This window comes from Anser cygnoides, chromosome 16, assembly GCF_040182565.1.
Source record: "Anser cygnoides isolate HZ-2024a breed goose chromosome 16, Taihu_goose_T2T_genome, whole genome shotgun sequence".
NCBI lineage: Eukaryota > Metazoa > Chordata > Aves > Anseriformes > Anatidae > Anser > Anser cygnoides.
In genome coordinates, this window is record NC_089888.1 from 8,517,320 (window position 1) to 8,540,011 (window position 22,692).

The 22,692-nt window shown below is 38.7% G+C and overlaps 1 protein-coding gene across 2 annotated transcripts in view; it reads right to left on the bottom strand.

The window, feature by feature from the left end:
• The window catches only part of PTPN1 (protein tyrosine phosphatase non-receptor type 1), a 45,055-nt gene that overhangs the window by 13,861 nt on the left and 8,502 nt on the right, over window positions 1-22,692 (bottom strand). For both annotated transcript variants that reach the window (XM_066978147.1, XM_048072538.2), the window contains exons 2-3: window positions 2,604-2,694; window positions 745-845 (exon numbers count right to left, since the gene is read on the bottom strand). In XM_066978147.1, the coding sequence (XP_066834248.1) occupies window positions 745-845; window positions 2,604-2,694 (192 nt within the window). The remainder of the gene's footprint in view (window positions 1-744; window positions 846-2,603; window positions 2,695-22,692) is intronic.

The following is a 22,692-nucleotide window of genomic DNA, read 5'->3' on the forward strand; positions in this document are numbered from 1 at the left end:
CGTTGTAGATAAAAGCATCAGCACTGCCCAGCTTAGACATTTCCAGGACCATGTCATTAGCAGGTACGCTATTTGTAAATAGCGCACTAACATATTCACACGGACATTTAAGAACAAACAGGCCATAGAGCATACCGCCTATTTTAAAGGGAAGGTCAGGCAGCAGAAAATCCCTAGCATATTTTATGTAACTTCTGCCCCACTCAACCTAACAGATAAATGTGTTATATTTAAGTATGTTTGAACATCTTGAAGTCCATACTTAGAGTTCTGTAAATGCAAAACCCTTCCACTGACTGAAGCTCACTTCTGGTCAGAAAATTTGTCAGACAATTTAAGATTGTAATGGTCTGAAGTCTTTGTGCTGGCCTTCCATGTAGGAGAAATGTGATATATTTCAACCACATCTAAATGTTGCTTCTCATAAGCCAACACATCATAGGCAGATTTCTAGGAGCATGTTGGCTTATATTCTAGAACAACACCTAGGTGGGTCCAAAGTCAGATATACGAAGGGGTCAAAACGCTCTACAGAAAGTCAGTCAGTGATGACACAAAGGAGGAAAAATATGTAGCATTTCTGTAAAATTGTTCTATGTACACAATATGTTTATATAGACACAGAGATATTTACATACACTTAACTAATTTTAAAATAAAGCAAACAGGCATGAGGCTAAAGAAATCCTACAAGAAACAACCCCAATCACCGTACAATTTTTATGATCCACAGCCAGCAATTACCTGGGTAAGGATGTAGCTCCTTTGGGCCTCTTCCATTTTTATCAAACTAGCATTGATATAGTCATTGTCACCTTGGTTTAGCTTAATTCGACTGTGATCAACTGCAGCATAATTAGAAAAACACTGGTTAATGTATAAGGAACACGGCACAGTCCATGCACAACCTCATCAAATGTTATGATCAAAAAAAGCTGGGTTTTCCTGAATAATCAAAAGAGCTTAATCACAGTGCAGAAATGTTCTCTGGTACTTGTAACTCTAGAAATACAATATAGCTACTACAAGAACAGCACTACACCAGAGCACTGATTGTAAGTCACAGTCCATCTTCTAAGAACACACTGGAAGAATGAAAGTATTTGCATCTGAAGTGCTCACAATGGCAATGAGCAAAGCAGATCACACTGACCTATTTGTACAGTTATCAAGTTACTGTTTTTAAATAAATCTAGTTACACAATTGCTTATCTTTAGAAGCTTAAACATTCAAAATAAGCTTGTTCAAGGCTGTGAAAGATTTGCCTAAACATATATTGGACAGAACAGAGACTACTTACTCTTGTAGAGATTTAGCGACTTTTCCCAACCCAACCACACTTTAATATAGAAAGAACGATTAAAAAAAAATTACAGTAAATGTAATTTCACTGCTCTTTTGTTAGTTTCAGTTTGCTCTACGTAGAATAAAAAAACCACAAACCCAAGAGTTTCTACATTTTGCAAGAAAGGCAGATTGGAAGCAGTATTATCTAAAGACAAAAAAAAAAAAAAGAACCATTTGTTACTCAGAACCCCAAATATTAGAACTGCTTAGTAAAGCAACCTATGTGCAACCCTATTGTTTCTACACAATTACCCTGAAGACTTAAGTAACTTTTAACCATTAAGTATAAGAGTTTCCTGGTACACAACGAAACTAGTGTTTTTGAGCAGAATATAGGCATTTGCCCAAATATACAGAAATTCTATAGGTTGTGTTTAAAACAGGTAGCAGTGCTGCACCCTTGAAGAAGAGGGAATGAGTCCTGGGTGTTGTCGTTTAGTGCAGAGAAGGCAGTTTAGCAAACCAGCTGTGAACTTTCTCTAGTGTCCAAAATATCAAATATTATTCACTGATCATTTGGCTACAGTCCTGTACTTCCCCGCACTCTGTGATTTCATTCCTGCAGTCTCTCTTGCACCTCAGAAGTCAGCATGCCAGGCACAGGCAAGTCTGAATGTTAGTGTCTTTCTACACAGGAACGTGGAAGGAAAGACAGGCTGCGACACTGAACTGAGCTGTCACCAGTGTGCCTGGTACAGAGGACACGTGCTCCAAGATGCACAGCCCACCAGAATTCACCAGAATGCGCAATGTGCGGTGATAATCGTTTCAGAAACACGTCTCACACTAATATCACCATCCTTGCAAACTTCCTGTTTTCTCTGTTCCAGATAGCTTAGGATTTATTTCCAGAGGTCATATGCTTTATGCAAGACTTCCCCATCTTCCTATAGCAGCATTTATGCTATATGGACTAGAAGGGTGCTGTAGTAAATATACTGCTATAGAAAGGATACTCGCACTTTTATTAATGCTATTTCAGCCACCATTCTTCCCTAGCGTAAGAATTCAATGGTAAAGCAAGTTCCTTTTTTCAGTTTTCTGCTCAAGAACACAGAATTAGTCTGCTGCTACAGTATAATCCTATGGATATAATGGCATCCTGTGACATCCATCTCATAACTAAAAATATTAACAAAATGAATTGACTTGAATGTATACACATCTAACCGAAATCATGTTCTTACATAGTGCGCTTACAAGTCATTAGAGGTCAACTGTCTGTTGCAAACAATGGAAAAGAAAGTGTACTTACAGGGGCTGACATCTCTGTACCTATTTCTGTTTTTGTTTCTGGGATGTTTGGCCACTTTACATGGAAAATCACTGGCTTCATGCCTGATGTCCTGAAACAAAACAAAAAAAGAAGTCTTAGATATGAACCCATCTAATATCATCATACCATTTTAAGCTATTTTCAGACAAACAGGCATTTGACTACACATTTTAACGTGTGAGAGTTTTAGACAGTAAGCACTCCGGGATTCAAGTTAAAAACTGAGTTTAAATTTATCAGGATACAATACTAACATTATTTGTGTGTTAAAATATTATTAACTTCCCCAATAAAGTAGTAAAACATTTACCAGACATTATGCCTTTGCACTCCTGATGGAAAAGGCTCTCTGACCCAAAGCACTTTCACATAAACTGCTCTATGCTATTGTTTCCATTATCAGTGGAACTATCAAGTATTTCTTCTGACTCATCAGGAATTAGAAAATATTTATTATGATACAAAAAAAACACATCAACACACAGGGAGTGATGACTTGTCAACAACATGCTACAGTCATGCCTTTCTAGGATCATTTACAACTTGATCTTATCAGCAAGATGTCATAAAGCTGCAAATAGCAAAAATTATTCAATTCACATGCTCAACTAAAACGTATGTACCATATAAAGTATATACTTAGGGTTTCTTCTCCTCCCCCCCCCCCCAATGCATATAATAGCTCAGCTATCTGATACAATTTCAAAAGATATAATTAAAAGAATTCTGCCGTCCTTGGACATTAGTCCCAGTTTTAACACAGACACAACTTCACAGTGTAAATAGATACCGTGGAAGTATGAAATTCTTAAAAATTATAGTACAAGGAGCTTTATAGTGAAGTTGTCAGATTTAATTAAGATTAATGAAAACTGAAGAAGTGGATTTACTGTAGAACTGATATTTTGATAGAATCATTAGGTTTAAGAAATCTTAAGACAGATACATTGTGCGCATACATGGTAAGAAAAAAATAACCTGGCCCAGATACCATTGAAAAATCACCATTAGTAACAAACTACTGAGCTAAATTCACCCCCTTTTGTAGGATGAAATTTACTTTGTAGAACACACTTAACATAAAACTTGGCTTGATTTGGTGAAGTTATCTGTGCAGATACATATGTATTTGAGCATAGTGTTGATCCACACATCTATAACCACCGTGACCAGAACACAGGTTTCAGTGCACATAAATCTAGCACATCTGTAGGGCTGCTTGTGATGTATAGACCACTTGCATAGAAAGGCTGGGCACTCCTCTATTACCAGTTTCACCTTAGCTCGGGCTCCGGTTAAACTGTGGTAGCCTTCCAACATCAGAGCAGGAGGATTTTATACCAGCTCAAAAGCTAATTTCTAAAATGCAGGCCAAACAGGACTGTTTTTCTGATCTTCTCAGTTTTGCATAAAGTATTATTTATAGTGACTCTTTTTTTTTTTTTTTTTGAGGTGGGCTATCTGTTGCAGCTTATTTCTTGTTCATTTTTCTACCCCATTATTCAGGTATGTACTAATTGATACTTAATTTCACATGTCAAGTAAAGAGCTCTATTTTATATATACCTACTCAAAATTAGTTCAGTATTCTGAAATGGCTCCTCACTGAAATAAGCCCTGACATCAGCTGCTATCTTTTTATAACTTAACACATGGCTGCCAGTATTTCTGCTTATGAAGAATGCAGTCTGGAGAATATGATCTTGACTGCCACAGTCTAATATCTCAAACATGAAGCAGCTAAAATGGCTGTTTTCAGAAATTCGTCTCTGACATTAGGTTGGTGACTTTGTATTTTGCAGGGGTTTATTTTTCCTATGTACTGACTGAACAGGATTAATAACAGACAAAAATAGGGAACTAAGGAAAAATGGTCTTCTAGATCTCTAACCACATTTCCCACAGAGTCTACATATTTCTTTCTTTAAGTGTAAAACAGCCCCACAAAGTACAAAAAACAACACTTAGGATCCACATTAAATATAGCAAAATGCAAACCAAAACAAAAAAAAACTTCTGTAAATACTGGGTTAAATTAGCAGCAGCACCCATCTACACTGTTTCATTTCATAGCATTAACACATTAGAAAAGAACTGTCTCCTCTGCAAAGAAGGCAACAGATCGAATGCTTCATTACAGAAATGAAACGATGCAAAGGAATTCTAATATAAAATTATTATACCCGGGTATATGCACTCAAACACTACCTCCAGAACACGCTCCCAGCCTCAAAGCTCCCCAGATTCAGATACCAACATCACACATTTAAGGATCTGACATTTTTTTGTTCAAGGAGTAGAGAGTTGGCTATTAACTCACTACCAAATACTAGTTTGTTTTGGTTTTGTTTTTTAAAAGATGCTACAATGCCTAGAGTTACAGAAAGAATAAAGGAGTTCTACGAGATGCGTAACTCCTGTAGGCCTATAAGAAACAAAAAGAAAGAAGTTACACACGTGCCTTCCAGAAACACAGGCAATTTAAAAAGCATAATATTTTTCTAAAGCATGTTGCAACATATAGAGGAAAAAATGAAAGTGTGGGAGCAAGGGGGAGAAAATGAGGGACCTAGATATGGCACCAGGCAAGCTGCTGTTGTATGAAAATCCAAGTAGCATACAGAAATTCATTCCTGAACGCAATACCAATAAAAACGAAAATCCTAGATGGCATGAATGCCTGGATCTCTGTGGTTAAATCCATGCCTGAAAAGGCTGGGCATACTCTTCCCAGCAACAAGGAATAACAGTGATTTTTTTTCTCTCTTTTTTATTTTGTTTAAAGCTACAGCAGTTGGTACAACATCTACTGGCAAGAAACATAAGACTGCTTCCAGGACATTAAGGTGACTTCAGTGGAAATCAGATGGCCTTCAACAGTTTACTGGAAGAAACATTCTAGCGACGGGTTCTGTAAAATGGCCACGTTGCAGACTTTCTTGGATGCTTCTCAGAAGCATCTGTGATTGCGGGAGTCAGCTATCAAATTAGGTAATTACGCAGTGTTCCAGAACACAGCACTAACAGTACCACAGGATCTCCTGCTGGAGAAAGCAGGCTCATTCAAGGCAAGGAAGCACTGTGGTACAAGCAGTCTGAAGCCAGTGACGCTGCAAGAACTCAAGTTAGTTGGGGATGAACACAGGGATTGATAAGGTTACTTATCGCCTTCTTGAATCACAGTCACACTGCAGAGATCCTGCCATTTAAAAAGGAAGCTCGACATTTCATTTAAAAGGTCGTGCAATACAACACTTGATAAAGAGGAAGGGCTAGAACTGAAGTCAGTTTTCCAAAGTCAAATGCCTCTGGTTTTGAGCATGAGTCATTCTCTGCCACTCAGCTCCTGGTTTTAAGTCCCATACTCGGTGCAAATACCCCTAAACATCGCAGGGTGGAAAGAGGAAGCTTGCTGAAGCACTGGTTTTCAAACGGAAAGTTCTCGTTGCTGGTCGTTTGTAGCAGCGACCGGAGCAAGTTCTTCAGTGCTCTTTGGGAGACGGTTGCTCGCAGCTGCACGATGGGTCCCACGAGGCCTGAGAGCATCCCATTGCCTGCCACGAAGCCTGGGCACAACGCGAGGATGGGTGGCCGAGCTGCTCAGACACAAGGGCTCGGTGCGGTGATGGTGCCCTCACGTACCAGAGACCTTCAGCAGGACGGGGTGCTCACTTGGCCAGGAGGCCTGCCCCTGCCTCCCTTCCGAAACGTCCTCTTAGGAATCCCCTCCGCAGCCCACAGCCCTTTCTTTCTGTTCCTCCCAACCTTCAAAAAAATTCCCCTCGTTTCAGCCTGTTAACCCCCAACTACCCAGAGTCCCAGGTCTGCCAACTCACACTATTTTCTGCCAGCTTTCCGCTTGTCCTAGCCGCCGCTACTCTGCTGGATTTGCCACATGTAAACTGGAGCACAACTCCGCTGCTTGACCATGCTTGTGTCCTCTTGTTCAGACACCAACAGGACGTTATAAAAAGAACAGATCCACCCCAAAATCTTCCAGAAAGCATTAGGTAAGACCCCATGAAGAGGCATTCATGACATCAGTCATTCAAGCACTGCAATTTTGCGCGGATTTGCACGTCGGTATTTCTAGGGGAGCAGCTACGATGCGCAGGCCAAAGGGCCTTTGGATTCAGCGAAAGACTCCCCAGGAACTCTGCAGCAGGCCTCAGTCCGATGGCACTATTTTATTACCCCATAAATTCTGCAGTAGCTCAGACTAGGCGATAATGATATACTGTCATTTTAACAGTTCTGTTCCTACGGGAAACAGCAATTGCCAAGATCTTATCGTGAGCTACAAAGGCGCCCGGTAATATATCTGCTGAGCCAGTCACACTAAGGAAAGCAATTCACAACAAGTATATAAACACTTAAATAAAAAAGCAATTTTAGCTTAAGAGCTTAAGAAAAAGAAGTTTCCTCTTAAAGCTAGCATTGAAAAAAAATGACTGCTATAAAAGGTAGGAAGGTTTTAAAAAATAAAGTGAAAGCTGCTGTTTTCTGGGATGTCATTAAGGGCTGATTTCAGAATAGAAAACCCCACTACAACTACATGATGTGGCAAAGACCTGTACAGAAGTCCGCAAGGACAACAGGTAATACTGGAGGATCCACAATAAACAGCTACTTTACACAAATGGGAAGACATCTTTACAGTGTAAGGGGGCAAATTTACTCACTGAGAAGCAGGGAACTGAGTCCTTCCTTGCAAAGACATGAAGTGTATGTAGATCAACATTGCATTTAAGTCAGTTTGACAAGTAAAACTGAGCTTCTTATCCCTTTGTATCAGGACAAGATGGGGACAAGAAACAGGGATATAATTTCTAGGTAACACGAAGGTCAACGACATGCATCTAAAGATCAGGTAAAGACCAGACAAGCACATGACGTAACATTTATCTTAACAACGTGGTGCAGAATTTCAGCCAGTTAAGTGAAATAAATGTAGAATTTAATATCCTTTTAAAAAAAATTTTATCTAGTCCCTCAGTTTTGCTTTCAAGAAAAAGATAGTACTATTGATTTGCCTATTAATCTGCCTCAAAAAAAAAAAAAAAAAAAGCCAGTGGGCTGGTATGCCAAGCTTCTTCCTGAAGCCAAGTAGCATGGAGAGAGAGCGAGAAAGAGACAGGCTTGTTTAAAGTTCAACAACACTATTACGTGAGTTAAAAAATTATATATATATAATCACACACTTGCAACATGGTTTTCCTAGAAAGCCCCTTGCTAATTCAGCACTATGTGGGCAATCTGGAACAGGTTGTAGCAATGCAGCGTAAGCAGGGCTCCTGACACGGCAGTCAGCTACTTGTAGGCACGGAAATAACCCCCCCAGAGAATGTAAACTGGGCATGATCATGTTATTAAATCATATCAACACTTGGGAAAGTGTACTAATTTCTTCTGTGCCCATGTTCACCACAGATTGCTTCTCACCACCGACTAGTTTTGACATGCCTAACTGTAGAAATTTAAGGATCAGGAAAGTAAATCCTGCAGTACTTCACTGCACCCACCTCATCATGGTAGGTAACCAAGCACTAAATGGCCAACTGAACGCCTGAACCCAAACAGTTCCTGAAACTTGGGTACATACTTCCAGAAGCGAGGAAGGACTAACTTGTACAGTTTTCCAACTTTAACAGTACTGTATTTATTTTGTATGTTGTCAGAAGGAAAACATTGCTGTAGAACAAATTGTTGCAATTCTGAAGAACTCAGATGTTGAGATTCTCATACTGCTTCAATGTCGTTATCTGCAATGAGCAAAAACTGATTTTTCAATTGTTTTTTTTTCCTGAAGGTTACAGCACAGATTGGATCACTTGTGCCAAGCATTGTACTAAACTCTAATATTTGGTTAAAGAATTACATGAGGCTTCTCGAATTTCAGTAAGTTCAAAATACAGTTTGTCCTTGAAATTTATGACCCATAACAGAAGAAGTTCAGAGTAGCTGGCAGGAACACTCTACTTCTGCTGTTTTGTAGCCATGTACTCACTGCCAAAACAGGAAACAACTGAACGGAGGGTCAGTATAAAAAAATAACTGAAGTTTCCTTCTTCTCCCTGTCCATCTCTATTTTTCCTCCCAGACATTCAATCTGCTCCAGAAGTGCATCTTAGACATTACTGGAAGGACAGAGACTTTTGAGAAGATGAAATGGCTTTTCTTGACAGCTGTTTTGCAGAAGCAAAGCTTTACTATCTTTATCATCAAACAAAGTTAGTGCCAGGAAATAAACCACAGTCCTATTAAAGTGTCAGGAGGTTCTCAGTCAGTTACTCATCTCCTATAAGAAAAATAAGAGACAAGATCCAAATCTTGACTTACCCAAACACAGAGGTCTCCAGATAACAAATTTTGGTTTAACCTCATCTCAAATAAACCGGTGCATCCAACAGCCTGGACACCTACAGAACTCCTAAAGGAATTTAGTCTGCGTAGCATATCCAGATCTTAGTTTGTTTGCAGTATGGACTCTGTATGAGTTTAAAATGTGTAATTCCAGGTTTCGTAAACTGACAACTGTGGTTATAAACAGAGTCCTCTTTTCCTAGTTACCTAATACTTCATCCCAACATCTCACAAGCCACCTAATGGCATTATAGCTTTTACGGAATACCTACCACAAAAAACAAGGTAAAGACTAAGTGTGTGGACTTTGTAGGCTTCAGGGTGGGTGGAGAGGAAGGAGAGAAAACATAAAAACTGAAAGTACTACAAGCTGAGGAAGGGACGAGAAAAGCTTCTTCTCACACTTTCTTTCTCACACTTTCAACATGCTGCATATTAGACCAGCTGGAAATGACATGTTGCAAACTGGAAACAAACAGAGGCGAGATGCCCTTGGAACCACTGCAGGTAGTTCACAGTTTCTCAAAGGGATCTCTGACTTCATGAACTAGGAACTGTGGAATGACTTTATATTTATACTCACTCTGAATCTTCTACAATCTTTCAGACACTACATAGTGTTAACAGCCTCAGTACTAGCTGGGCTAAAAGTATGAAAAAAAGCATGACTTTACTGTGACCCCAAATTCTTGCATCATGTATTATCACCAGCTAATCTTCGAACAAATGAGCTTATTCGATAGAAAAAAATAATGGATAAACAACTTCAAGGTTCTCTTGTTTTTGAGTGTCCCCTTTTCTGCAAGGTATACAAAGAGATGGTGACTTTCAAGACACCTACATCAATATCACTCCTTGCTCACTGCTTGTTCACATTGTTCACTTTTATGGTCATTAGTCATTGATATTTTACTTTTTTTTTTTTTTTTTTAAAATCAAGAAACATTTTTTTCCCCTCTATGTCTCCCCCAAAATCATGCAACTATTTTCAAACACTTCCTAGACTTGGAAATACTTAAATTCATATACATGGTTCTCAGAAAGCAGCTCAGATCAATACACCAATTAGAAAAGCTTAATGTATAAATCCAGAAAGCCCAATTCCTTTATAAAGCTCAGTGTTCTGTACAGAAAAAGAAAATGTTGTCTTTTAAAAGGTTTGAGATAGGATAATCTTTTGTTTAAAGCACTTCAAGGATTGTGCTCAAACGAAGATAGAAGACTCAGATGAAAGCCAGTTAGTCTGCTTCGCACAGCCAATACCAACGGGAACAGCCAGCATGCAGGTATGGATTTCCAGCATTTTTAAAATTTACCATCTGCCATATAGAAATAATTTTGTGAAATTCTACAATAAAACTAAGATTAAAGCTTCCTAATAGCTATCCAACAGCAGCCAATTGACATTACATCTCTCAGCAACCAGAGTCCTATCTACTACAAGGTAGTGGAAGGCAACACCCTGCTGACATGGTTTAATCTGTTACAGTTTTATCCAAAAGCCCTTTGTTAACAGGATAAACATTTAAGAACTGCAGAATTAAAACTAAGTAAAAAATCAGAAAATGTATTTTCCATTACAAACAGAAAGAACTGAGACAGGAAAAAAAAACATCTTGTTCATATCTAAATTTTAACAGAATAGAGTCAAAAAAGATGGAAGGAATAAACTTAAGTATTATCCTTTAAGTTTTTAACTCTGTTTCAGGAACTATCATCGGGTGGCTCTTTATGTACCATGACTGTGCAGACATATGAATAGATTATTCTTGGAGCCCTGAAAACAGGTTACTCTGCCAGGTAGCAGCTAATTTATCTTCAGAAGAACTAGAAAAATTACTGAAATAAAGACAGGAAGGCAGCGAGAATTCTTATTCTCTATAAGCACAAGCCAGTTGTAAACTTCATCACCATTACAGGAATTACCCTGAATCATTCTTATTCAGATTTAAAATTTCACCTTTAGAAAAACTTTAAGAGGAAAAAAAAAAGCTTTATTATTTTAAGTCATTTCAAGTGATATCTAAAATATCGCTCATGCTTTGTTAATATCAGAAGTTTTACTTTGGGCAGAAATCGATATGCAGAAAGTGAATCAGTTCAGCCACACTTCCTGTAAATTGATTTCAGTACACTGAAACAAGTACATTTAAAATTTTGAAGCACGAGAAGGTTCCTGTAAATGAACACAAGCACGTAGTTCCATTTCATAACTTACCGTCCTCGCCCTTTACACAGAACGTGCATGTCATTTGATCTCTATAGGTATATAGCGTGTGCTCTGCTACAGGGACAAAAACTTGCCAGAAATATACTCCCAATTCCTGTCAGCTGTATTGCAACCTTAGTGAGCAATGAAAATCATTACTAGATCCCATCTGAAGATGTCTTTTCCCCACTCCATTCTGACAAACTGCTTCCTCAATTTTGATAAAGACATCAGCAGGTTACCTGTGGGTTTGCGTGCTGCTGGGCTGGTTTTTTTCTAACTGTTTTTAAAGCACGTCTTTCCTAACGAGCCTACAGTTGCTGCCTTCCTCTCGTATTTCATACTTACCGTAAGATTTATTCACACATTTAGAAAAATGATATACAGATCCTTAATTGAATTGTCATTTCAGAATTACGCTTGGCCTGGCATCTGAATGACTACAGAGAAATATTTTGGCTCCAACTAGCACACTGCAGGCAGCCCCACTGGAGCACCACCACCACCACCCAAGCGGCAACAGATTCGATGCCTTCTCAGGTAAAAGCTGCACAGGTCTTTCTGATTTTTTTTCCCATATCTCCCCTTTTTGATCCCAATGTATGTCTGCTCCAAGACTTTTCATTCTGAACACATCAGAATTGGGCATGTGGGCACACTGCCAACTAAGTAAGTTTTTAGAATATCTGGCATTTTTATTACTACTGTTAACAAGGAATTTGAAAGGCTCCTAGTACAGTACTAGGTATTGTACCAACACAGAAGGACATTACTTCTGCCTAAAGAGAGACCCCAGGCAGTTGTTTAAACTAATATTTGAACTACTGTCACTGTTTAAAACTCCCTAAATCAATTTAAATCTATTAACAAGATCATCTTGTGAACTATAACCAAAGTACTACAATTATTAAAGTACCCAGAGCACCCACACACAGATTGTGCTCTGTGGTCTTGATGAGTAATAGCACACACTTAGCAGGTTGGAAAGCAAGCAGCCCTGCATATCTGAGGAGCTGATGTTTGAGCCTTTCTACTTAGCCTTGTTTAAGTTGTTTTTGTTTTGTTCGGTTTTTGGTTTTGTTGTCATTAAAAAGAGACTTCATTTTATATTAAAACATATTCTTCACGCTCAGTGAATTACAAACGAAACTTGCCTGTGGTATTTGTGTCCTTTCACCTTTTCCTGGAAAGTATGTTGACTAAAAGCCAAACAAACAGCACAGCACTTTAGCAGCTTAATAGACAAACACTGCAGTCATTTTGCTCAGGACAAATATTTTAAAGAAACAGAATGAAATCCCAACTGCTAGATTAAACAAACAAACAAACAAACAAACATGTGCCAACATTTGTGTATTCATCTTATCAGCAGTTTAAACATACACAGTTGCAGAACTACGACGGCACTATTTTTTATCTCTTGGTAGATGACATGAGTTAAACACATCTAGCTTACCAAGCTGTGCTTTAGAAGGTCACATTAACAGAAGACAAGTCAAGTCACGACACGATGGGTTGGAAGGACCTTCAAGGATCACCCAGTCCAACACCCCTGCCATGGGCAGGGACCGACCGTCCCATGCTCCCTCTGCTGCAGCCACATACATTCCTCAGGAACTAACACGACCTTTTAAAACAACAGCTGTCACGGAGAGAAGGACAGGCTATAATTCCCAAGTCATCTTGGGTTTGTCAAAGTCACTTTCAAATTAAGCTATCATATGCGAGATACAAATCTGATCGTGTAGAACACGGCACAGAAGTTGCCAGAGAAAAACAAAGTCAGCATGAGAAGAGCTTTTCAGCAAGCCATCGCTCCGCGTTTGAAAGGACAAGATGCAGTTTCACCGCATGGTGCGCTTCAGTAGCATGGCCCATACTGCTGATTTCCTGATGCATTTACAAAATTATCCATGAAAGCATAACGCAAATCAGAACTTCCAAAGCAGTGGGATTTCCCAGACATTTCAACTGGCATGATGCACATCTCATGCTCCCTACCCCAGGGAAAGGCAGCTTTGCTCTGAAACTGAAGTGCAGGAATTGCCAGCATGAAGCACTGGTTTTCCACCAGTGAAAAAGTCTCTTGTGAAAAAAGTCAAGGATTTATACAACAAGTCTCAAAATACCAACAACAAATAAACTGAACACTGCCTTGCTAACTAATTAGCTTTACCTTTTCTCCTTAATCGAGACTGATCAGGTAGCATCCATGAAGCATGAGGGATTTTAGCTTGCAGCAAGGTGATCAAATGGACTTACGGGACAGATCTACAAAAATCAGGAGACATACAAATGTCTACAAAACAGACAAGATCCCAGCAACACTTGGGATGTGGGTGAGATTGCCATCTACTACTAAGTCGCTACCTCTCAAAGGCATCATTTTGTTTATCCAATAGAAGTAACAAAAAGTATTCACCAAGCTCTTAGGTATTTTATAGTTCTAATCCTGAAGGCAAACCCAACAACCTAGAGAAAGACAACTTGTTTTCTTAAATGGTCTCCTAGTGGGAAAGAGAAGAAATACAGAGCTTTTGCTTTTCAGAGAGTTTGACTTCACATCCATACATTTAGCATTGGAACAATCCCCCTGGATGGAATATGATTCCCTGAATAAGATCACTAGGATTTTTAACCACGGATTCAGTAACTAGAAACATGCTTTTCTGAGTTTTCAGCTCGTTCTGCAGCACTACCTTCTCTTGCAAATGGATGATGAGGTTCAAACAAAAAAAATACACCCTTCTATCTTTTGACTGGTGCCATATCTACATTAAAGTGGTGGTCCAGATACTAGTAATGAAGACCAAAGACAGTTTACAAATACTACTTGGAAATAGGAAATAAGATGACTTCAGAAGTTTTGGTGGGTACCAAAATGAATATTAAAAGATAGGTGGAAACAGAGATGGCTACATAAAGATACTTTGATCAAAAGCAAAAATGCACTGTTGTCAGAGAGAAGAAACTAAAGAGCTCTTACAGCACTGGAAGTGCCTGAAAATAGAAAAACTGAGTTTTAAAAAGAGCTCCAGAGTTCTTTTCACATTTACTTATCAACCTCTTTACAAATTCAACAAACTAACTTGGGGCAATAACTCCTAGAAACCATAGTTAATGCCACAAGTAATAGGGACAGCAGGAGACCTCATGTACTCCAACAATCATCACCAATTCATTTCGGTATGCTGTTAGCACAGCATCGTAATTAGCATGCAAAGGCAAAGTAGGCTGTGTGTAAGAATACACACACGCATAATCCTTTGCAAGTTCATTAAAGACTTAAATCAACAAAATATCCTTTTAGAGTCCTTCTTTTATTTTTACAAAAGAAGGATATCTTACTTTTTTTCACATCACTGCTATTGTTCTTTGGATGCCCTCATGTTGTTTGTTGTTGTTGCTGGCATTGCATTCCAAAAGAAACATTTTTGTCAACTTGGACTGCAAAACATTAAAGGGTTTCAATGAGAAACAGAAAAACCTTTCAGCTAGAGTACTGATTTTGATCCACCTTATCTCTTCCAAATAGCCATTATTGCAGCCACGTCTCCCCTCGGGAACAGTGCAAATAAACCAGTGAAGGAAGTCACCCATTGAAGGCAGCCAGGAGATACTTCTTGGTTGCTATTATGGATGCTGCTTGTGTTCTCCAAGCAGATTAGTTTTCATCTGCAATGCTCTAACTCATTTGGTTTCTAACTTAGGAGTCAATGTTTCTCACTACCATTTTAGGAATCCAGCTACTACACTGTAATGCTCGTCGGTTGACAGCTGTGTTGGAACAACTATATACTTCGCCTTTCAGAAGGGAGGATATTTCTCTGAGCAGTTTTTTTGGCTCTTGTAGGAATGCTTTTGTCTTCCCTGGTCCCGAGAGGCAAGGGAAGAAAGTTTTAGATTAGCTTCCCTCCCCCATCGTTAGCATTGCAGCAACAAATTGTCATTGGAAGTGGACACCATTCAGCGCCATGGGAGCCGGGCCTGGAAATCATGCATTTCCTTCACGTTTTTGGTGAGAAAGTCTTCCGAAATACAAAAGTAGATCTAGGTTGATTGTCAATGGCCTATTTTCCATGATGACACAAAACCAGAAACAAAAGGATTTTTATTTAGGAATCAGAACTATTTTCTGGAGATGCCTAGTTTTTAGTTTCTTGATTTAAGCTGGTCTGGAAGTCTCCTACCATCATGAAAAACAGAAGTGAAAAACATAAAGCTTAGGAAAACAGGATTAATTTGCAACCATCATTTTCTGTATCTAACACTAACTAAACTCAGATCTTATCTGCTATAATTTTGAAGAGATACAGTAGGAAAGCTATTGATGTGAACAGAAGCAAAAAAGAAATAACTTAAAAAAACCTGAATTCTTATCTGAAGTTAAACTAGTTATATATGCCTTCACAAAGTACAGTCAGTTAAAGCAGTTTTAGACACCAGCATGCCATATGTTATATTAAAATTAGACTGACTAAAAAGAAGGATGTAACAAATTTATGCACGAAGTAAGACTATTCACTGTATGTGTATCCTGATGAACGCTTTTGCTTATCTAATAATCTTTGCAGAAAGTTCCAAATAAAGCTTATCAGCAAAAAGACACTGGTTTGCAATTTAATTTTGAAGTTAGTCTTGACACCGTCTCACTGAATGGTAAGCACTTTACACAAAGTAACCTATACCAGTATTGTTTTCCAAACTCTTGGTTTACTGCAGTTTCATAGACTGCAAAAGTATAGTTAGCTGCAGTGGTTTTTAGATCTCTGAATAGAATTTATATATATATATATATTTTACAGGATCTATATGTTGATTGTATCTCAAGGATCAAGAGAAAAATATTTTTTAATGCAAAAAATAGCACGCAAGAAATTCTAGTATAATGGAGAAAGGCAACTTTCTCAGAGGGCAAGAAGGGGCGGGGGAATAAGTATGCTAGAGAGATTTTATGTAAACAACTTACAGAAAACAACAATTACTTCACTCCAGGGATCATGCCTTTTCCTCTGAGGAAGCTTTCAGTTCAAACTCATGCAAGTCACAGAAAAGATTTCAGTGTACCACAGCCCAGATGCCACCTGAAGTGTTTTCTTTTGTCTGTATATTCACACTGTTTGTCCTGAGCTAAAAAGCAACAGGCTGGTTGCACTATAAATGTTGATTGTACATCATTTAGTGGTGGGATAAATGCACATTAATATGATTTTTAAAGGTAATAACTTGGGTACCATTGAGAACTAGAGACATTATAAACTGGCTAAAAATAGTAATTTGAATTCCAAGCTTAGTCAGCTTGGCAGAAACAGCTGTGTTCACTGTACCCTCTAATTAGTTTGCATATTATAAGAGTTCCAAAGGTTATTTCCCTCTCAGAAACCTACCAAATTAGCCTTCACAGCACAATGCTGTTACCATATCAAATGCAACAGCAACGGATTATTCAGACTTCAGAGACTTACCACTACTTTTTCTGTTATGTTTCATTTATATAGGCATATATTCTTATTTAATAAGGTAAAGGCAACCTCTTCTCTATCTGGAACATTCAGAAGAGCCTGTCTTGAAAGGAAAAGGTCCAGTTCATAGCTGCTTGCTTATGAACGTGTACTCCTTGTTTAAAGAGCTCTGAGCTCCAGTTTCAGTAATCAGTGCACAAAAGTGTAGCTCCTAGATCTATTTAGCAGCAATAACATGAAACAGACTTAAACACAGTTCTCAAACAAAGTACACCAGAACTGTCACAAAGTTTTTCTGTGAGCCCTCTGTGTTTTAGAGATAGCGACTGGTATGCTTGTATTTTGGAGCCTTTTTTGTTCAGATGATGGAAGAAATGGTTTAGAAATTAAAGTTATTTTTTAGCCAAACTGTACATGCATTACTGTATCTTAGTGATCCAGCCTCAGTTGCTGCTAGATAATCTTCTGAATACATCGCATCACAAAGGTGAGATTTTCAAAATGCTGAGAGTCCCACCAAAGTCAAAATACCACTGAACTTACTTGGTAAAAGTAGTGGCAGGCCAATGTTGAGCATGCTTCAGATTGTCTAGATGGTTAAATTAATCGCCAGATTGTTAAAGATTTTAAAATTAAAACATAGGTGGCTCTACATGTACAAGATTCTTATTCTGCAGAAATAGGTAGATCACTGATAAAGAATGAGAGATGATGAACAGCATGCAAGTCCAAAATTAGCATTACAAAATAAGCAATATTTAAGCCATCATGTTTGATTTATAGATATTAACTCAGTTATTTTATTAGTACTTTTATAAACAAGAAAGGTAGAAGAATAATAAAATAATTTATATTGGTGAAAGCATATTTTTAAACCTACTCTTTCTAGGGAGAGTTATGAAAAACAATTGTAACAAAAGAAAAGTGTTTAAACTTTAAAAGGACAAACAAAGCAATACCAATAAATGTTTGATATGAAAAAGAAAGGAGTTATTTCTAATTCAAGTAAACCCTGTGCACTGCTTTGAAACACTACATAACTGCAGTCAGAGTTTAAACCAATTTGTTTCCTCTCATGGCCATGAGATGTCACTTTGCATAAATGGTTCCAAAAAAAAAGCACAAGGCAAAAAACTCGAATATAAAAGCTAAGTAACACTTACTAGTATATTTGCGAAAGTTGAGGGAATAAAGTCTCACGATGACTATGATGTGGTAAACATTTAGAGCACAGCAGTATTATTTTTGTGTTTAGGATCCTATGGGACAGGCAATAGCCATATTTCCAACTTTCTAGAAGTTCCATCAAGATTCTCAAAGTTTTGAGCTCGTATGCAGAGGAAGTACTAAAGCACACAAGAAAGGAAGTGGCAGGAATTGTTAAATAGGAAGTTGTGAACTCCACATTACCTATTAAAGATATCTACATCTTATTTAGTGGTAAACTTCACTTCCTTGAAGATGTTTTTATCATACGTTATTTTACTGGCTTTCTTGAGATGCAGTTTTTAAGTTAAAAGTATGAGGGGGATTACTGGATTTATTTAGTATCAAGAAATACTGTTCATTAAAAATGGTGAACCACATGCTATAAAAGGTACCAACTCCATAATCTAAGTGGGTTTCCCTCCTGTATTGTTTCTTCCCTACGAATTAGGGTACAATCCCAGCAAGTTCTACCATATGGCATATGAACACTTCACTGTAAGGGACATCAGTGAGAACACAGCCAATGGAACTATACTCTTTATACTATTAGCAAAAGCTTTGTACCATTTCTAACATACTGAGATTCAAGTTCAAAGAGAATGTACAATTAACAGGATTGCGCAAAGCAAGTTCATGCCTCTGCGTGCAGAGAGAGGCCAAACTCAAGCTTTGCTCCTACAAGAGAACCAGCAAGTAGTCATGCCTTCTAGTACCTAACCTCTTTCAGCATACAATTCCCAAATCTCTTTCTGGGAACTTTAAGTAACTGTAACTGGTTAACGATCATTTGCAGAAAAAAGTTACAAGTATCCCTTTCTTAAATCAATTTCAAGAAAGGCTTTTGAACTGAAATTTGAAGAACTACACTGGATTATAAATCTAGATGAACAGCTTATTTCATTTGAGATCTGCTTAACATTTCTGTTGCTATTATAATCACAGATACCCACTTCACTATACTTATAATATTCAAATTTGGAAAGGAAAATTTCAGTGATGATTAAAAGCCTACTGAAATCACTGAAGGGTGCAACCTACAGGTTGCCAAGCTACTGCAATGCACACAAAAACCTGCTGAGTACAAACAGTACTGCTGAAAACAGATGTTAGATAAAGCAGAATTGGGATACTGCTGTTGTCTCACAAGCTGTCTAATACGTGTTTAGGTAACCCAAAAACAGCTAAACTAGTTTTACTTAGAAAAAAAAAGCTTACAGCTTTCTAAACCTGACACAACTGGTTCACTACCTACAGACTGAATACAATTTTTGGAGTAAGTCGCTGGTGCCATCTCCCCTGCCCAACGAACACAAGTTTACACATTCGTTTACCTGACTATAGGGCTGCTGGGTCATGTAAGGGCTGAACATGTCACGTGCCAAATGCACAAGCACGTTGGTTGATGACAGGGACAAACCTGGCTGTGCAGCCTTCACATGGCCCCAGGACAGAATGGCTGGGCACCTCTGTTCTACAGGAAGGTTTAAAAGAAGTTGCACTTAAAGCTCAATGTTTACACAACTATTTTCAGAGTAGTAAACTGTTCTAAGAAAAAAGAAAAATCAATACTTTTTTTTTGAAAGAGAAACTTAACCCTTAAATGCTGACAGCAGAGATGTTAGATTTAGTGAACTCACATTTGGAGAGGATAGTTAGGTCTGAATTAGGTTTCAGAGCACTTTGCTTTACCAGCTGCCCTTCAAACGCAAATCAAAACACATATTAAGTCTTCAGTCACGGTGGATATCAATACTGGTTTTTACTTAGAATAAGCGTAGCTTCCGATGTGTGTTAGCAATTAATTTGCACGTGGGAAAGGTGAATAAACCCATGTCTCTAGAATAGACAGTATATAAGAAAATCTATGGACAAAAAGCCTGAGAAGTTCCTGTAGAAAGATACAACCCCTCCACTAATCCAATGCAAGCCATACTTTTAATGCTAAAATTCATTCTATACTTTATTATTTCTCCAAGTTACAAAGCAATCCTTTAAGACACCAACAGAACCAATGGTGTTACTAAGGATTGTTTTAACTGTCACTGCAGTGTGAGGGAGCTTTCCCCTTCAGCTGTGCAGGTCAACTTCTCCCCATGTGAAAGCAACTGAGAGCTTAAAAAACAAGAGACTCAGTGTTAAACAGGCACCTCACACAATCAAGAAGAACTTGCACAGACATCCTAATGCAGGAAGGATTAGCACCCCGCACTCCAGTACATGAAAGGCTCTACAAAACTAGACAGGCTAGGCCTTCAAAGGCCTATTTCATCCTCCCCATGCTAATGAAACAGATTTGTCAGTGAAAGTAAGTTGCATGGATCAGACGAGATAAACAACATTTTGCCACTTCATGCATCTACTAATGCTGCGAGTTTAACATAATTCACTGGGAGCACACCAGCTCATTTGGCAAGGCCTAGCACCATCCCCGTGATTAGCGCACCCCCTCAGGAGGCACAGCTCTCCTCACCTCCTGCGCTCCCCCCTCGCTCCCCACACCTCCGGCTCCACCAGGCTCACCGGGCTGTACTTGCTGCAGGCCCCAGCCAGCGACTAGACATGCTGCACCATTTGGTGGTTACCTCAAACCCCCTTTTGCAGTCTTAGCATGCACCTGGAACACTTACAGGAGAGAGGAGGGAAACAAACAAACAAACAAAAAAAGCAGCAACTTCCAAACATCTCAAAAAAAACCATCAACAACTTCACCTCCTCACATCTCTTTCAACCCAAGTCCCAACCAAAAGACTGTTGGACTAAAGTCTTCTGAGCAGTGATCCACAAATAAAGGTTTAGGGTCACACACAAGTGCCTCCGATTACATAAACAGTGCTGGGGGCACAGCATTTTCACAAGACTCTTGGATTATTTTTCTCTAACCAGTCGAAGACAGACTTTTGTGTGAAGAGATACTTTTATCTGGAAGACATTGTTAGAGAACAGTTTAGTATAAGGAAACCCTAAAGGTCTTTTGCTGGTTTTCTTTCTTCCTTTTCGAGCTCTCATGTACACGTTTATTATTTTCGCATAATAATGTTTGAGTGCTTGCTCCTAACGAGGTAGCACTATTAACTAATTTAGCTACTCTTAAAAAATAAGTACTTAACAGTTTTACCACACTACATCTCCATTTCATGTGGTAGAGAACTTATCAGACAAATAATAAGGAATTTCCTGCTGTCAGTCAGTCACAGAGAAGTAGCCTGTACAATAATGCCATCAAGTAGAGCTTAGCATAATGGACTCGGTTCCTAGCTGAGGTTTTGAATGCTAAGCTTTCCACAAATTATGTCTTATTTGTCACTAATTTCTTGTTAGTAAGTTAGTATTTCTTGTTAATAAGTTAGTAATTTCCATAAAATTTTTCTCCTCTGCCTGCTCTTGACAAGCTTTAAAAAGCCTGTTGTAAGATTAGACCTCTCCACCAATGTTCTCGTGTCGGCTAATAAATCCAGTAACTTAGCAGCTGTAAAGATTTTACATATTTTCAACCTCCTGTTCCAATCTTTCATCTCTGCTGAAAACAAGACGAGTTTGAGGGACAGCGAGAACAAGCTCCAGAACCCAGGGGTGCACCCCGAACACCGTCCTGTTGCTGAGCCCGTCCCCAGCGAGGACAAGCGACCGCCCCAGGCCTTGGAACCTCGGCCTGCTCACAGCCTCACTTCAAACGACTGAGGCAATTGCCCTCTAAAGGGAAATTACTGATGAGCCATCTATGTCATATCACTCACTGGCAAATCAACCACCCCACCCCCCAGCTCAATACGGTATTTCTCAGTACACTACCGATTTAATCACAGCTAATGTAATGCACAAGGATAAAAGGATGGGTTTGTTGGTTCACAACACGTATCGTCCTTCAGATATTTACCAGTTCTGAAACAGTACAAGGGCTGAACTGCTCAGGTCATGGCAAACTTTGGGCCAGTTCTGAGAAGATATCAATACTGGGAATGAAAACATTGTACAAGTTGAAACAAGACTCTCACTCGTCATACTACAGATACTGCTGGGCATTGCACAGTTCCAGGCAGGCAAGTGCAATTTAGTGTGAAAGCACTCCTTCGTCTGAAGTTTAAGAACACAAGCGACAATTGTTGCTTTCCAATTTAATTAAACTGTTACAAATAATACACAAAAATATTTTCTGAAGTTGGGTAGCTGTCCACTCCCTCCTCTCTTGCTGGTTAAAACTCTCAATTTTTCTTTCATTTTTGGAAATATTCAAAAAATTTCTAGAACGTGTGCATACGTATTTTGGCTGTTTAATAAGCCATGTAGTATTTTTCCAGTTCTTGCTCCAATGACCCACCCTCTCCCTCTTTCCAGAAGAAGTTCCTCTTAGTAAATCCTCCTGCTCATGTCAGTTCTGTTTTCCCCAGCAGCCCACATCCCACAATCATTCAGACCTGCACAAAGCAGAACAGGGACGCACAATTTTACACAAGGGGAGCAGAGGTTTAGTCCTACTTCAAGCAGCTGCAGTGACTGTAAAGAAGACATTGGAAAAACAGGCCCTACATAATATAATGGAATCAAGATCTGAACCAGTATGGATTATTTTTCCTGTCAGAAAAAGGAAGTATACTCTTCCTTAGTCAAAGATGCATTTTTTAAATAGATTTCACATTTTACTTCCTGCAATCACACTGAAAGGTCACACTGTTTATGCTACTGTAACCTGTTACTGTGGGATTAGCAATGATATAAACAAGCAATTCGCATTCAGATGTGCACAAGGGAAGAAGGTTATGAGAACATTCCTCTTCATGTGTAGACCACTTGTTCTTGTTCCAAATAAATATAAAGAATCTGAGAAACA